The 18,097-nt window shown below is 47.3% G+C and overlaps 1 protein-coding gene across 1 annotated transcript in view; it reads left to right on the forward strand.

The window, feature by feature from the left end:
- Nucleotides 1-18,097, forward strand: part of TSPAN3 (tetraspanin 3) — a 246,175-nt gene that overhangs the window by 160,161 nt on the left and 67,917 nt on the right. The window contains exon 4 of the mRNA XM_078684946.1: nt 12,658-12,759. Coding sequence (XP_078541072.1) covers nt 12,658-12,759 — 102 coding nt within the window. The remainder of the gene's footprint in view (nt 1-12,657; nt 12,760-18,097) is intronic.

Consider the following 18,097-nt stretch of genomic DNA (forward strand, 5'->3'; position numbering starts at 1 on the left):
ATGCAACTTTTTTGATGAACTTTAATGATTGCTTAGGTTAAATTTTTCTTTGTGAGCACCAGAATGATTGTTTTTTAAAAATGTCACGATTTAATAGAAGAGCTTCCCTCATGTCCCTAGATTATTTTGTTTTGATCAATGTGATGAGCAGCATGCACAGTGCACTGTCACCATGATTAAAAGTAAAGCCAGTCTGCATCATTAGGCACTGACTGCTTTCTCTTTGCTCTATGCTCAGAGGACACATCTAAGCCTCTCCCATCCCCCCCCGAGTCACACAAGTGTGGTATTGTTTTTTCGAGAGAGATGTGGAAATGATGACCAATAGGAATTTTGGGAATCCCCCTCAGATTTCAGAACTTTCCTTCACAGAGATGTGATGAAAATACTTGACTTTGGCCAATTTATGGTGTGCAGTGCTTTCTGGATAATAAAATGTAGTGGCATCCCCACAAGTCACACCACCTTGGACTTCCCTGGGTGTCTAGTTTTCAGAAATAACTGTATTTACTAAGATTAATTGGGCGGCAGCTAAGCCCAGGCACAAATACCGCAGCTACCCATATCAGCAAAATAGGTCAGCTTTCAAAACAAAAACGCGATGTCTCCACGTTGCATTTTGGGGGTCTTTCATGTCACAGGTAATATGCCTAGCCGCACAAGAAAGGTACCGTTGCCATCTTCAGTGGTGTGGGAATACAGCATAGTAGGACATTCTTTATTATCGATCACATTTTTGGTTTCCAAATATAAGCCTGTGTTCAGGAAAGAATACATTTTGCAAAATATCCTCTAACTCAAATGATAGTATGGGTAACTCCAAATTAAGAGTTGTACAAGTAACCTCTATTCCTAAACTCTTGTTTCTCGGGTGCACTTCAGAAATATTATAAGCTGTAGCTCAGTAATTGGGTCTTGGTATTGCATGCTTTTGGACCACCTTGAAATACTACATATCCCTGTGACTGAAAGGATCTTATGAATGTAACAGTATGTTCAAGGCATATAAGCTGTAGATCATATGCTTTATCATCTGGTGTTGGGTCCGGATGTTTGCACGTTGTTTTTGTTCGAAGAACTCTTTGCAGTCATGAGGTAGGTGACTCCTCCTTTCGGTGATAGTGCGCATGGGCATCGACTCCATCCTCAGATTGTTTTTTTCCGTCATCGGGTTCGAATGTGTATTGCTGCCCTCCAATATGGTATAGTTTTTTAACCCCTTCGACGCGCACTACTCTACCCTTAACGGTATTGTCTTTCGAGTGCGGTTTCCCATTCGACGCATATCATGTTCACTGTAAAAACCTTTGATTGGGAACTTCGAGGCGAGCTGTCAGGCTTACCCGTGCCGACCACGCCAGCAGTCGATGGAACAGACTCCGTTCAAGCTATTTCCCGGGTGTCATGCTAAGTTTCCACGCACTGACTTGCACAAGGTCTGCAACCTGTGCTTATCCCCAGAACACGAAGAAAAATCTTGCGAAGCGTGTATCATTCTGACAGAAGAAGACCATCCGTGATCGTCTGGCTCGATACCACGAGATGTAACTCAGTAGTGGCTCCATACCGGATATCTTTGGCGAAGACCTAGAACACCAGCGTCCTGCCGCAGAAGCCGAAGACTCTGGTCCACACCGAGAAAAAGTTTCAAATGCCCCCACCCTCCGGCTATGAAACATAAACACAAGCCTTCCAGCTCGATTTGGCCCCATTCCAGTGCTGAACCAACACCTTCGGCACCAAAACATAAGGAGAAACATGTGCCACTTCCCACGCCGTCGGCACCGAAGACACCTTCGACACCGAAAACCTCGGAGACGAAACCCTCCAAAACCTAAAGCCCCAGAGCTGAAAATCTCCACACCTACGAGCTCGGAGCCAATGCTCTCTGCGCCGAAAAGTTGAGAGCCAAAACATGCCACTCCACAGCCTAAACTGGCTAAAACTAAGCATTCAGATGCCAAATACACTGCACCCAAAGACACTGAGCCCAAATCTTCGATGCCGAAATCCACTCCTAAAGGAACAGATACTCCTCCAAAGGAACTTCCATCCAAAGACACACCTCTGACAAAAAAGAATTGAACCAAAAACTGGACACCTTTTGGCTACTCGTCCTAAAAAACGGAAGTTAGACCCCTCAGGAGATGCCCCTCTACCTCTGAAGAAAAAGAGATGTGGGTACTAACCCTTCTCCCCTTTACATACCTCCCTCTCCTCCTCCTATTCCCAATGTACACATTACACCATCAAATTCACCACCTCCAATGTCACCTGACTCACAGGATGACGATTTTGGGGATGGGGATGGGGATGGGGATGGCGATCATCATACTCCACAAGATCCGTTCATACCACATGACACTGATCCCTGGGAGGATTATGCTAAGGATCCAGATCTACCTAATGACCCTGACCTGTATACCTCCAGACCTTCCCCACCTGATGACAACATTGGCTTTGCACAACTTATCAACAGGGCTGCCCAATAACACGGGGTGGAACTACATTCAGACCCCCTAGAAGAGGATTTCCTTGTAGAAACACTCGCACACTCACAAAGGTCTACTAACACTTTAACGATGCTGAAGGGCATTTTAAAACATACAGACGAGGTATTCAAAGACCCAGTTAGAGCCAGGATACTGACACCAAGGGTGGATAACAAATACAAGCCCACTCCTACAGATCCTGTATACATGAAAGGTCAGTTACCTTTAGACTCTCTTGTATCGAATGCCCGCAAGAGAGCTAACTCTAGCTATAGGCAAAGCTCCTCCTCCTGATAAGTAGTCTTATTAAAAGCCTACGCCAAGTCGCAACACAGCTGCATACACCACACTCACAAAACAGTTCAGCTGCTTCACGACTTGGGATTGACTGTCAACCTCACCAAGTCTCATCTTTAACCCTCCAACACGCAAGCGTACCTAGGAACCACAATAGACACTTGCAAAGCTCTAGCATACCGAGACCCAGTCAGAATACGCAACATGCACCTCACAATTTCAGCGCAGCACTCGCTACCAGCCCAAGTCCTTATCCAGGTGATCGGAATGATGGAGTCTTGTATTCTAATTGTTCCTTTATGCAGGACTCCAAATGCATCCCCTACAGGAATGCTTAGCATGTCAGTGGATCCAGGCTCAAGGTTAGTTAACAGATCTGGTGTTAGTGGAGGGCCGCACTCATCACTCTCTGCAGTAGTTGAATACACAAAACCTTTCCAAGGGGCGACCATTCATCGACCCGGTTTCACAGATAGTGTTTACAGCAGACTCATCCCTCACTGGTTGGGAAGCTCATCTTCCAAAACATACCATTCAGGGCATGTGGACTCTACAACAAAACCAACTCCACAATAATAATCAGGAGCTGCTAGCAATGTTTCCAGCATTGAAAGCTTTTCAGATACTTCTAGTAGGCAAATCTGTCCTAGTTCTTACAGACATGACAGCAATGTACTACATACAAACACTGGGGAGGGCACACTCTCTACAGCTTTCACACCTAGCTCAAAGCATATGGAGATGGGCCATACCTCAAAAATATATCTCCATGCAGAACATCTCCCAGGAGTAAACATTCAAATTGCAGATCTGCTCAGTCGTCAAAGACAATAGATCCACGAATGGAAACTACACCCTCAAGTTCTCCTCCCATTTTTTTCAGATGTGGGACTACTTAGACATAGATCTGTTGGCCACACACCTCAACTCCAAATGCCCAAACTTCGCGTCCAGGTATCCACACCCACTGTCCAAAGGCTATGCGCTATGGATCAGTTGGTCAGGGATATTTTCTTACCCTTTTCCACCTCTCGCTAATTCCATTACTGGTACGGAAGCTCAATCAACATTCCCTCACAATGATCCTAGTTTCTTCCACTTGGGCTCAACAACCCTGGTTCTCAACCCTGTTGGAACCATCAGTGGTTTCTCTTCAAAAACTACACCTCTCCCCCAAGCTTCTCACTCAGAACTATGGAGAGATAAGGCATCCAGATCCCAGTCAACTCAACATTGCGATCTGGCACCTGAAATCTGGCTACGTAAATCTCCCGCCAGACTGCATGAACGTCCTAAAAGAGACTAGACGCCCTACCAGCAGCAAAATGGAAACTATTTGTAATTTATTGTAATAACAATCAAATCAATCCACTTGATGCTTCAATGCTAAATATCATTTGCTATTTGTTCCATCTACACCGGGTTAACTTAGCATGTACATCAATAAGACTGCATCTTGCTGCAATAGCGGCTTTATTACAAAACAGACCACACTTGTCCTTGTTTCGTGTACCCGCTATCAAAGCCTTTATGGAAGGACTCCAGAGAATCATTCCTCCTAGACTTCCTCCTTCTGCTGTGTGGAACCTTAATATAGTCCTTACAAGACTCATGGGCTCACCATTTGAGCCTTTGCCAAATGTGAACTACAATTTCTAACTTGGAAGATAGCCTTCCTCATAGCCATCACATCTCTTAGGAGAGTTGGTGAGCTCCAGGCACTAACCATACAAAAACCATTTCTACAAATTCACCAAAATAAAGTGGTTCTTGGGGCTAACCCCAAATATTTACCCAAAGTGGTTTCTGCCTTTCATCTCAACCAGTCTGAGTTACCCGTGTTTTTTCCTCAACCAGACTCCGTGGCAGAACGTGCTTTTCACACATTAGATGTTAAGAGAGCATTACTTTATTACATTGAAAGAACTAAATCTTTTAGAAAAACCAAACAACTCGTTGTTGCTTTTCACCACTGCGTAAAGGCAATCCTATATCAAAAACGGGTATTGCACTGTGGATAATTAAATGCCTACAAATATGGTACAAGCGCTACAGAAATTACAGACCATTGTAAACCTTCAAGAATTGGGTCTACAGATCGATGCAGGAAAATCCACTCTGCATCCAGTGAAATCATCACGTATCCTGGAGCAGTCTTGGACATGAAGTTTGCTACAAGAGAACAGACTGAATCTCTTGTTCAGTTCACTAATCTTTATTCGGTCATAACAATGACCATAAAAACACAGGTTAAAAAATACATTATACATCACATAGATTTCTGGAATCTGAGATTATTGCAAAAACATCCCACATGAATTAGCATGAATTTAAAAACTCCATCAAATAAAATATATTTATAGATTTAGCAAATGATTTAGAAAAATTATTTAGGAGCAGCCTTGGAGGTTAACATTCATTTAAATGCTGTAACTATCTCAGAAAGGCTAAAAAAAAAGTATTCTTATGAAGCATATCTCCTCCTCAGTTTTGCAGACAAGATCTAATTAAGACCAGAGCAACAAATCATAGGATTATTTTAGCATTTTTTCAAAATCGGCACCTATTGGTGTAATGTGAAGTGCTTGTGCTTTAAAAGTGATCATAACAAATGTTTTCTCAAGCTGCTATATAGCGTGCAAATAAAACACAAAATCATTTGGGGTGACACGTTATTGCATGGGCAGCCTGGATGGGGTTCAAACCAGGTGCCAGAGTTAATGAAAGCAACCAAATAGTGAATTGAGTGTTACCTGAGCCTCGTGAAATAAAACTTGTGTTCTGGTTTTTCTACCCAGAAAAAAACAGAACACAGGTTTTACCTCATGAGGCTCAGGTGACTCTTTTATTCAAAGTGTCAACATCTGAAAATGATTCCTCCTCTGAAGTTCTGTGGCCTTCTGAATAGTCATAGTCTTGACCCCAGAAGAAGCATTTTACCACTCAGGAATGCCCCAACGACAGACTGTCTCAAATATCGGGAGACCTGCTTTTGATGACATATAGCTCTTTAATCCCTCTCATGATGGTTTTACAAGAGAATAGAAATTTGCCTAGCACCGTAAAGGCAAGTTTCAATTCTATTAAGGACACCGAGTGGAGGATTTTGCTATTCTCTCTTCACTTTTTTTATTATCAAATCTCACAGCAGCCAGAGAAAATTAAATACAAAATCTCTGAATGGGAACAAGTAACATCAACTCCCATAACTCCACGGGCATCTGGGAACACAGTCCTAGCATTCTGTCAATTTTCACATCCCCTACAAAGTCCCTTCTCTGTGTCTGAACTGCCACTTTCTTCGCGCGAGTCATGCCAACTCATCACTGGTCATGTTTTGAACCGTTGTTTCCTACAATAACAGAGGCAATGTAAGGGTCTTAAGAAACTAAAATTCCACATGAAGTCCAAAGTGACAGTTGCAATATGAGGTACGGTAATGAAACAATTCCTCCAACTACATGCAAATGCTACCAAACTGAAGTGGTTACCTACCATCATATGGGTGGGATCGCAATAGCAGCGCGCCGGGTGGGATAATCCTCACCTCCATGTTCTTAATAGAATTGAAACTTACCTTAATGGTGCTAGGCAAATTTCTATTCTATATCTGGACTGGAGGCTTCGATTATGCTAGCTTAAAGCTTACTTACTTACCATCTGAACCACCTCCACGACCGGTTTAAAATAAAACCTTTTGAAGGTTGAGTCCAAGGCCCATTTAAATACTCCAAACGAGCCCCCAGCGAGAAAGCCTTAGAGGCCTTAGCGCCCTTGGCTGAATGGGCCCCAAACTGTTTTGTGTCAATACCCACCTCCTGCATGACCCAACGCATCCACCTGGCTATGGTGGGGGAAGAGACAGCTTTGTGAGGTTTCTTCAGACCAATCAGGAGTTGTCGTTCGCCCGCAGGGCAGAGTTCTTGAGTTATCTCTTCATATGCCTTAAGGCAATTCACCACACATAATTTTGGGGTGTCCTGAAAAGACTGAAATGAAACCGTTCTGGTATGAGCGCTGACCAACCATGAATATCACTCCGTCTGGAGAAAAAACTCTCGCTGAGATGTCCAATGCGTGGACATCAGAAACTCTCCTGCAGGAGACGAGACCTAAGAGCATTGCTTATTTGGATGAGATTTCTTTCAATAAAAGGTACCTGTTTGGCTGCCAGGACAAAAAAAGGGTTCAACACTAGGTTGAAGTCCCAAATGACTAAGTAATGTGGCTCCGGGGGCAAGGAGAGTCAGATGCCATGCAGAAGCCTGCAGACGAACGGATGTTCTCCACTGGGGCCCCATCAATTGGGTTATGACCCACCGAGATTGCGAACTGTATCGCGTTTATGGACCCATACGCCAACTCCTCTGATGCCAAGTCTGCTAAAAAGTTTATGATCGGAACAAAACCTGCTATCAAGGGATCTAAACTATTTCGAAGACACCAACGAACGGAACCCATCTCGCCCAGGCGGACCGAAAACGTTTTGTGGTGCTATCTACTCATACCTTTGACAAGAGAGTCTGTCGGTCTCGAAAGGCCTGGCAACGACCATCGTTGCCTGAAAGAGGTGGAGCAACCCCTGGATGATCAGATGATGCGGGACTCTGTCTGGGTTCAGAAGCAGATGAGAAAAAAGTGGGAGTAGGATTGGAAAATCCCAAGAAAGTTCCAGTAGAACTGAAAACCAAACTTGCGATCTACAAGATGGTGTTATCATTGTCACCTCTGCCTTTTGCAGGCGAATTTGGGCCGTCGCCCTCGTGATCATTGAGAAAGGGGGAAAGCGTATCCTGTCTCCTCGCTCCACTCCTGGAGGAAGGCATCTGCTACAAGAGCAACTGGATCGGGTCTCCAACTGAAGAACCGGGGACCCTGATGGTCCTTGCGGGACGCTAAGAAATCTACCAAGAACGGCCCCCACAAGTTCTCCACCCAACGAAAGACCTGAGCATCCAGGTTTCAGAGACTGGAATCGTGAAGATGTCTCACGTGCCAATTTGCAACCTGATTGCTTTGGCCCGGAAGGTACTCCGCTGTGACCGAGATGTGGTGAGCCAGGCAGAAACCCCAAAAATCCTTTGCCAGATTCACTAAAGCTCGTGATCGGGGACCTCCCACATGGTTGACGTATCGGACCGTGGAGATGTTGTCCATCTTCAGGAGGACACAAGAACGCACCTTGTCCTTGGTCCAACAGCGAACCGCGAAAGAACCGGCCAGGAGTTCTAAGCAGTTGATGTGGAGGTTCTGCTTGTCCAATGACCAAACGCCTCCGGTGGAAAAATCCCATCTCCGGGCGCCCCAGCCTGATCTGCTGGCGTGGGACTCTATGATTAGATCTGGAACCAAGCCCGAAAATCGCCCGACCGTTCTACACCTCCATGTGGGACAGCCACCATGCAATCTCCTCCTTGGCCTCCCCCGAAAGGGGGACTGAGTGGTCATACGACATTCCTCTCCTGAGGTGCTGGAGGGCCCAGTTGTGCAACGGCCCCATGGAGATCGCCTGAATAGAGGACAGAAGACCCACCAACCAGGAAAGTTGCAGAAGGGAGATGAACGGCCTGTAGGCTGTCTGTCACAACTCATGACGAATCTTGTCCATCTTTCACGATGGCAGACTCAAGGACACGTAGAAGGAATCCACCATAAACCCAAGAAAAATCTCTTTCTGAGAGGGTTTGAGAAACTATTTGTTCTAGTTGATTATAAACCCCAGGCCCAGTAGATGGGACACCGCTTGTTGAAGTTGCATGGACAAGGAGGACCTGAGGCACTGCGCCATAAGACTAATGTCATCCAAATACACAACCATACGTATGCCCTGAGTTCTGAGGAACTCTACCTCCGGATGAAGCACTGTGGTGAAACACCAAGGTGCTGAGGAAAGACTGAGTGGAAGGGTGGTGAACTGGTACACGAGATCCCTCCATCAAAACTGTAGGAACCTCCGATGAGGGGGTGGATTGGAATTGCCATGTAAGCATCCTTTAGGTCTAACCGAACCATCCAGTCGGAGGGGAGGCGGACATCTCAAAGGAGGTAGATTCCCTCCATTTAGAAGTGGCAGTAAACCAACCACCCGTTGAACTCCTTTATGTTGATAACCGGCCGATGGCCCCCAAAAAAATGTTGCTTAGGAAACCATGAGGGTACAGAGCTGATCAGCAAATGGCCTCTTTGAGAAACAACTCGGATACCTCTTCGTTGATCAGCAGTGCCTCGTGGGAATTGAAGGATATTGGTCGAGGAAGACTTTCCTGATGAGGGTTTCAGAAAAATTCTATATGAAAACCCTAAACAGTCTGTAAGACCCAAGCATCTGAGGTAATGCCTAACCAACCCCCTATGCGGACGTAGGTCGCTGTCAGAACACTTACCGTTGGGATTTCCACCACCTGTGTCGTTCTTAAATCCTCCATGACCTCTGAAGCGCTGGCCTCTTGTCGGGTAGAAATTATTGTAATTTGCGCTGGAGTTGCATTGTCCGCGCCTAGAGCTGTGTCCCCACGGGGTGTTGTTTTGAGAACCACGGCTGGACGAGCGGCCCCTGCCTCGGCCGACCCTGTGGAAAACCCATTGGTTGAAGACCCTCTTGATATTAGATTGGGTCTTATCTAGGGAAGTAAAGGTGGCAACTAATTTGCCCAACTCCTTCACAAACGGGTCTCCGAAACAGCATCTGCCTCTGAGGACGCCAAATCACCTTACTTGGGGTTGAGTTTGATCAACAACGAGCGGCAACGCTCTGTTGATAGGGCTCAGTTAGCATTGCCCATAAATATAATTGTGTGTTGCGCCCATTTAGAGGGGACTTCCGGGACTTTGGCTTCCTCCGCCATGTCCAAGATTTTTGTCAATGGCCCAATCGCGTCAAGAAGCTTATCCTGGCTAATCTATGCCTTTCCGGGGTCCTTCATGTAGGAATGTAGCCATCTTCGAATCCAACTCCGGAGTGAAGGCAACCAGTGTGGGCTGTGGGCATTCCCCTCTTAAACAACTGCAGGCCTCTTTTTCTAAGGGCTTACGAAGGCGACCCACAACATACTTGGCCACCTTGTCGCCAGGGGCCCAAGCAGCGGACCGGGGGTGAATGATTTTATTCGGGTCCAACATCCCAGTCTTCTCCCGATGCTGAGGGAGTAGTAGATACCAGGCGCCACGAGCGCGAGGAGCTGGCTCGTCGTCCGAGTCCCCTTGAGACTTGTCATCCACATGATCCAGGGAAGCTGGGTCTAGAATGCCCTGGGGTTCGGTGTCCGGGATGGGGGCGTGGGGGACTACTTTAGCTAAGAAAGCTGTCTTAAGGCGCTCAAACGCGTCCCTGTCCACCCCTTCAGCGCACTTCTTTTTGGGTGGTGGTGGACCCTCCCCCGGTGCTGGCTCCGCGGTGGGCCAGGGGGGTCTATGCGCGCTTTAGCCAGCTTAGCACACTCTTGGACAATCCTGTCTGAAAGGCGCTGCTCCAAAGGGCCTATCACCTCATTAACTACCCTATAAATGGAGGAGTCAACGGTGTCGTAAAAATCATCAAGTACCCCCCGGACCTCCTCCTCCTCATAGTACTCATTCTGGCACTCAATTACAACAACAATCAATCAATCAATCAGGAGTTTGTTAAAGCGCGACTACTCACCCGTAAGGGTCTCAAGGCGCTAGGGGTGGGGGGGGTGGTGCAGGTTCCATTCCATCAAGGAGGGGGTCTGTCGAAGAGCCAGGTTTTGAGGTTTCTTGCGAAGATGGGGAGCGATGTTGTCTGTCTGAGGTGGAGCGGAAGGGCGTTCCATGCTTTGGCCGCGAGGAAGGAGAAGAAGCGGCCTCCCGATCTGGTCTTTCTGGTGCGGGGGACCACAGCGTAGGAAAGCTGGGCTGATCGTAGGGTCCTTTGGGGTGCGTGGAATTTGAGTCGGCTGTTCAGGTATGCTGGTCCGGTGCCGTGGAGGGCCTTGTGTGCGTGGATGAGCATCTTAAAGGTGATTCTCGCCTCGACGGGGAGCCAGTGGAGTGTGCGCAGGTGCTGGGAGATGTGGCAGTGTTTTGGCAGGTTGAGGACCAGTCTTGCGGCGGCGTTCTGGATGTTCTGTAGCTTGCGGATGAGGTTTTTGTTTATTCCGGCGTAGAGTGCGTTGCCGTAGTCGAGTCTGCTGGTGACCAGGGCGTGAGTGACTGTCTTTCGGTGTTCGAGGGGGATCCATTTGAAGGTCTTACGAACACAGATGTAAGGATAAACAAGTTGTCCCCAATTTGTTTAACCCCAAAGCCCCTTAACTCAACTTCTGTGCACCTCACCCAATGTAGGCAGACCGGAGGGAGGACTGCAAGAGTTTAGGGCAGCCCAAATGACCACAACAAGGCTTGCACACCCCAAGCACGCCAAAAAAGGGCCCTCAGAAAACTGACCGGGCTGCCACCTCACCATGTGCTATGCAGTTTGTGCAATATTCACATTTTGCCTGTGAGCATCGGCGTGGGTGGTCCTGCTATACAAACCCCTGCCGGAGCGTTCACTTCAAAGTTAAATGCAGGGAAATACGTCCCGCGGGCGTCTGATAAGGCAGCGGGGACAAGGCTCAAGCGGTTCTCTTAGCTCTCAGCACGACTCCTCTTCTGAGGAGCCGCACTGCGACCAAGAAGACGAGCGAGTCCCCCTAGCGGGCTTTGGAAAGCACCGCAAGCAGAGTGCTGGACTCGTAAGGAGCGGAAATCTGTAAGAAAAAACACAGGCTATGCAGCAAAAACAATCCCCCAAGCTAATAATAGCTCACAGCATAAAGAAGCTACCAGATTATACTTAAATTACGCCATAATATACCACAACCAAGGCAAGGAAAGAAATCTGAATTTAACTGGCTGCGAAGCAGCAAAGAAAGAGGAAGTTCAGACACAGAGAAGGGACTTTGTAGGGAATGTGATAACGGAAGGATTGTGTTCCCAGATGCCTATGGAGTTATGAGAGTTGATGTTGGTTGTTCCCATTCAGAGATTTGTATTTTTTCATTTTCTCTGGCTGCAGTGAGATTTGATAATAATAAAAGCGAAGAGAGAATAGCATAATCTGAGCCTCCGGTCCTGAATTAGAATTTTTGCAATGGTGTCTATCTAAGGCTTAGTCATACACAATAAAATCTGTAGGACTTTTCTTTGTTTTGTTGGGTTGCGGACCCACCTGTGCTTCCTGAAGCCCCTAGTCCCCTCTGCGTCCCTTCACAGCCCTGGCTCTCTTCTTTTGCTGCATGTTTGTATCGCACCTTTTTCCTCTCTTATGCTGCTCCACTTTCCGGTATCCTCTTAGTCTACGTTTGTTCTCTTGCATGGTTCCTCCTCCACATCTATCTGTTGACCAACTTATTTTTACAGTTCATTTGTTCTTTCAACATTCATTACTCTAACTTCTTGCAGTGGAATAATGGAAAGACTGCCTGATGTTTGATACAGAGTCAAAAAGTATTTACACTCTTTGTATTGTAATCTCTTCAGACAGTTTTTTCACTTGTCTTTTTTTTAAATTGCATTTGGCTTTTTATATTCTAATGCACGGAAATATCTCGGCCTCTGCGGAAGCATTAGCGTTGCTCACAAACACACACAGGTGGGGGAGGTGTTGCGCAGCGGCCAGAGTGGCCAACTCCGAAACACGGGGCTCACAGTTCAATCCCCAGGGCAATAGCTCACTTAATCTTCCCAACGGCCCCCAGCGATTGGATATCCCTAGGGGTGATAAGTCGCGCTTTACAAATCATGATTTATTATTATTATTATTATTATTATTATTATTATTATTCATACAGAAATAAGTCTTAAATCATACTGCTGCCACTAGAAATTTAGAGTCCGACTACATCTCTTCATTTTTTTCGTTTTGCAGGTGGAAAGCGAAGTGGATAAGAGCATTGCAAATGTGTACAATGAGTACAATGGTACCTATCCTGATGCAGCAAGCCGTGCTATTGATTATGTACAAAGACAGGTGAGAATGCTAATGTGTTGTTTGCGACTTGTGTATTTCCAAACTGTTTATTTTGCATCACAGTGAATTTGGAATAGTCGCCCATACAAAATGCAATGCTGTCACTTGTGTTTTGTCAAAGGATTTGTGTTTCTCTAATTAACTATACCTATATTATCAAATATAGGAAAACGATTTTATATAGAAATTAGTTTGTTTTAGTAATTGTGAAGCTTGCATTCTTCATTTTATTATTCTCGTACTGTATGTCCTAGTTTGCCTTTTGAGGTTCTGTTTATTGTACTCATCCTGTGAATGGTCCCACTTAACCGAAATAATACATGTAGTGCTTGAAGGATGATAACACAACTTTGTAAAACTTGCATCAAAGGACCCACCCTCATGCTCTCCCATTGTCTCTCAAAAGCTTCTGTACAGCACTTCAGCTCTCGTACACTCAATCTAGGGCATCATTTCTGATTATGGGTATCTCTTATGCAGTGCTGTCTTACGCAGGAATTTGTATGCATCAAAATTCAAGGGGACCAGCTGTCATTCAGTTCATTCTAATCTTTTTGTTGTCCCCACAACATTCACATTCTTCATTTGCTATCATTAGGAGCATACATAAAGATTTCATAGGGCTGCAACCCACACTGTGGACCTGAGACATCCATCATTGAATTTTAATTCAAGTCTCAACATATTAACTGGATTGGCTGGATCATTGTGTGAATATGGGTTTTAAATCCGGAGAGTAGCTTCTAATTAAAGTAGTTTATTGTCCGTTTTAATTTCTGATTTAATTTCACTGTTATTTTTTAGGTCTCGCGACCTATCGATGCGCGCATGCGCATCGAGCGGAGCGAGAATTCAAGTGGCGAAAATTCTCGTGAAATCACCAGCTTTTTGCTGGCGTTTTCATGCAGTTCATGTGAACCACGTGTTCAAACATGAACGCGCATCAGCCTCCCTCCATTTGCCGCACAGCACATCAAAGGGCTTCGCCCAGTGTGCGCTCTGCGGCTTCTCGGCTTCTCCTCCCCTAATTACGCCGCACACAGCCTTCCTTGCATTTCTCCTCCCCCTCCCCAGCCAGCTTCCCCCAGGCCGTGTTCCCTCATCCCTCGTTCTATAATATCGGCTTACAAATCCTCGGCGAGTCGGCCAGTTGTCTCTCACGCACACTAACGCCGTATTTGTCATGTAATGTAATAAATGTGTAATTTTACTTTCAGTAAGTGTGGTGTTCATGCGGTCAAGTAACAATAGATGGAAAATGGTTGTAATCCTCCTTCCCCGCTTGACTTAATGTGGTCTGAACACACATCACCCACGCACGTTTGCGCAATCTGTCAAAACATGAAGCGTGCGTGAACACTATATTAGAGTTGCACGTATTTTACTTCAAACAAAAACAATAATACAACGAGTGGCCACGCCTGCCTTCATTACGTTTCATAAATGGGCTCCTTGTAATGGTTATGGCTTTAAAGTACACACGATTCGATCAAAAGAATAAGTTACTAGCTGCCGATCAAGGAAATGCAGGTTGTAACCTGAGTTTACCCACATAACCATGTGAATCTCTTGACAAATTACTACAGCCTCTTCTACAACCTTACACTATCTTTTATCTTACTCACGACGGTACTTTTTTCATTTCCGCGTTCTCCATTAGTCAACTTCCCCTTCCCTGCCTTTCCGTCTTGCACTGTCAAAATACCCGAAGATGAGAGCCGGCGTCCCCTACCTGCAAACACCGGCACAGACTAAAACACTGAGCCCTTGTGTTCAGGCATTTTCCTGCACCAAGCTCTGTGTTCAATCTCAGTTAACGCACGTCGCTTGCATTTTCCTTTAATGAAAAGTGCTCACGCTCGAGGACAAAGCACAACAAACCGGTCCGTCTTAAAATGAAAAAACAAAACAACAAGCATTGGCATAGCCAATAGGTCTCGCTTGTGGGACCTTATAAGTATTTTGTTTTGCAGCACAATATCCTTGTAACTAAATACTTATAAGGTCCCACAAGCGAGACCTATTGGCTATGCCAATGCTTGTTTCTTTTTGCAATGGTAACTTTTTACTTTATTTATACAAACCAGCAATCCACTTTGTAGAGAGCTGCATTTTTGCTTTTAATTTTACACTTTTAATGTGTATTTGCATATATAATAATGAAACAAGAATTTGCAAAGCAACGAGATCTCATCTTTGAAACACATAAGCTGACCTAAGCATGAAGATGCAAGCATGTACATATGCGCATTCATCTCGCGACACAGCAATCCTTTATATACATTTATTCTTTCAAGGTGGCGGATATGTAAATAAAATATAACAAGCATTTACAATGCAATGGTCTCGGCATTCTTAAAGTTAGAACTATTGGCATTGCTCATGACATTATTTTTATTTATGTTTTTGTTTTTAAAACATAAATAAATGGTATTGTCATTTACAATACCAATAGCAGGGCAGGAGAGCAAGCACAACCAACTAGGGGGCAGGAGAGCAAGCACAAGCAATGAGGGGGCAGGACAGCTAGCACAAGCAATGAGGGGGGGCAGGAGAGCAAGCACAACTAACGAGGGGGGGCAGGAGAGCGAGCAAGCACAACTAACGAGGGGGGGCAGGAGAGCGAGCACCAGCCACGAGGGGGCAGGACAGCAAGCACAAGCAACGAGGGGGCAGGAGAGCAAGCGCACAACCAGCAATAGGGGGGCAGGAGAGCAAGCACAACCGGCAAGGGGGGGGGGCAGGAGAGCAAGCACAACCAACGGGGGGGCAGGAGAGCAAGCAGGAGAGCCAGCACAACCAGCGAGGGGGGGGCAGGAGAGCAAGCACAACCAACGAGGGGCGGGGCAGGAGAGCAAGCACAACCAACGAGGGGGTGGGGGGGGCAGTAGAGCAAGCACAACCAACCAGGGGGGCAGGAGAGCAAGCACAACCAAAGAGTGGGCAGGAGAGCAAGCACAAGCAACGAGGAGGCAGGACAGCAAGCACAAGCAACGAGGGGGCAGGACAGCAAGCACAAGCAACGAGGGGGCAGGACAGCAAGCACAAGCAACGAGGGGGCAGGACAGCAAGCACAAGCAACGAGGGGGCAGGACAGCAAGCACAAGCAATGAGGGGGCAGGACAGCAAGCACAAGCAATGAGGGGGCAGGTCAGCAAGCACAAGCAATGAAGGGGCAGGTCAGCAAGCACAAGCAACGAGGGGGCAGGACAGCAAGCACGAGTTGGCAGGAGAGCAAGCACAACCAACGGGGGGGGCAGGAGAGCAAGCACAACCAATGAGGGGGGGCAGGAGAGCAAGCACAACCAACGGGGGGCAGGAGAGCAAGCGCAACCAATGAGGGGGGGGGCAGGAGAGCAAGCACAACCAATGAGGGGGGGGGCAGGAGAGCAAGCACAACCAACTGAGGGGGGGGGCAGGAGAGCAAGCGCAAGCAATCATTTGAGGACATACCTGTGTTTGGTGTTTCTGTGGCAAGGTCATAGGCCAACCTGTGTTCCTCTACTCAATCAAAGATGTGGATTTAAGCCATACATCTGCACTCTACTTCACAAAGACTTTTAGGAGAGGTGGGAGGCACAGGTCGGGTACTTGCATGTAGGGGAAGAGAAGACAGGCACTGACCGCAACTAAAACCAATGGAGTTGTGCCACACATAAAACTAGAATCCAGCATGATTACCCCACTACTTCTATGCCCCCGCACTGTCTTGTACACTTCACATGCATGAGGCGGAACCGGGGGAATGAGCGAATGTGGGGGTTGGTCATGTCGTGTTGTTGCGATTTGTATGGCGTGCTAATCACAGAGGAGGGTGTCCAGAAGGAAAAAGCTGTGCTAAGAGGAGCCTAGGATTTCATATCTCCTTCTCAAGTGAGGGATGGAGCTGGCAGCTCGGAAGGGGATGAGGAGCTCGTTTCAGGTCTTGGGGGCAATAAAGGAGATGGCTCGTAGGGGCGCGGATCTGTAGCACCAGCAAGTGTACTGCCATTAAAGCGGTGCGACTGAGAGCCACCTGCGAAATTGAACAGTCGGGCATCTGTGACTGGGCCCTGGTTGGCAGCGGCTTAAGAAGCACAACCCCTGTGGATGCCTCGTTTCAGTGAGGTGGTAAGAAGTAAACGAGGAGGCGAGGAGTTGGCCTCGAAGATACCGGAGGCGACAGGTGGCGCTGGCCAAGTGGATCCTGGGGACGCTGTGGGCAATTGAGGCGCACAGGACGGGTCTGGTCCTGCAACTCAAGCGCTAGTTGCGGCACAGTAACGACCAATGTACGGTCGGAAGACAACTGTGAGGTGCGAGTGCTCCGGTAGCCTACAGCAGACTGAAAAAGGTACCTGGGCGTGCCCTACTGTGAAGGAAGTCGGGCGGCTCGAACTGCGGAGCCTGGCTGAGAAGGCATCCGGAACACCTTCCTGAAAGCCTGGTCGGAGGCAGAGTGAAGTGGTGTGAAGCAACACTGACACAGAGAGAAGGCAGGGGCTAGCTGTTGCTGGATGCGGCCTATGTGGAGGAAACAGCAGCGCATTGTCCTGCCGTGCCCTGGAAGGTGAGAGAGACCTGATTGGTTGGGAGAGCTGCGTGACACCTTGGTACCCCTGTGGTCGCAGAGGAGGGACACTGGCCAGGACTGGTGGCTGTAGCGGGAAGGAGTGGTGGAAAGCTGCACACGGCCTACGTGTAAGGGCAGGACCGGAGTGATGGCAATGGGATCCAGTGGGCCCCTGAAAGCTGCGTGGAGGCCTCTGACATGGGTGAATATCAGCGCTCTGCCCTCAGTTAGGAGAAATACGCTGGGGGAGCTGCGCGGCATGTTTGTTTGACAATATAGTGACCCGAGGGCTCTCCTGTGTCACACTGGGGAATACTGACTGGATACTGAGGTGTTTGGTATACGTACGTGGCCTGCCAGGAGAACAGGGAATCTGCGCCACAAATCTAAGGCGATGTGTCTGCTCACGCTGCCTGCACGCCCAAGTCGGCCCTCTAATTGGTTAATAAGGAACACCAATCAGAGAGCTGACTTGGGCATGCAGGCAGCGTGATGAGGGGCTGCTCTCTCCCGATGACGTCAGGGAGAGAAAGAACAGCAAAAACACACCCCTCTATCCCAAAAAGACAGGGCTTGTACGGAGTGATGCCCCTCTCCTCCAATGGCTGGCCTCCGTTTAGGAAGCCAGCCAATGGAGAAGAGGGGCGGGTTCAAACCCCACTCTAGGAAAACATAAAATCACGGCTGCGCGACACTGCTGCGCAGTGTACGCTAGGCTGAGACCTAAAAAGTATACACTACCCCATTGGTAAGAAGAGCAGCCCAGTACCAAATTCAAGTTGCTGT

The sequence above is a fragment of the Lissotriton helveticus genome, chromosome 3_2, assembly GCF_964261635.1.
Source record: "Lissotriton helveticus chromosome 3_2, aLisHel1.1, whole genome shotgun sequence".
NCBI classification, from domain to species: Eukaryota; Metazoa; Chordata; class Amphibia; order Caudata; family Salamandridae; genus Lissotriton; species Lissotriton helveticus.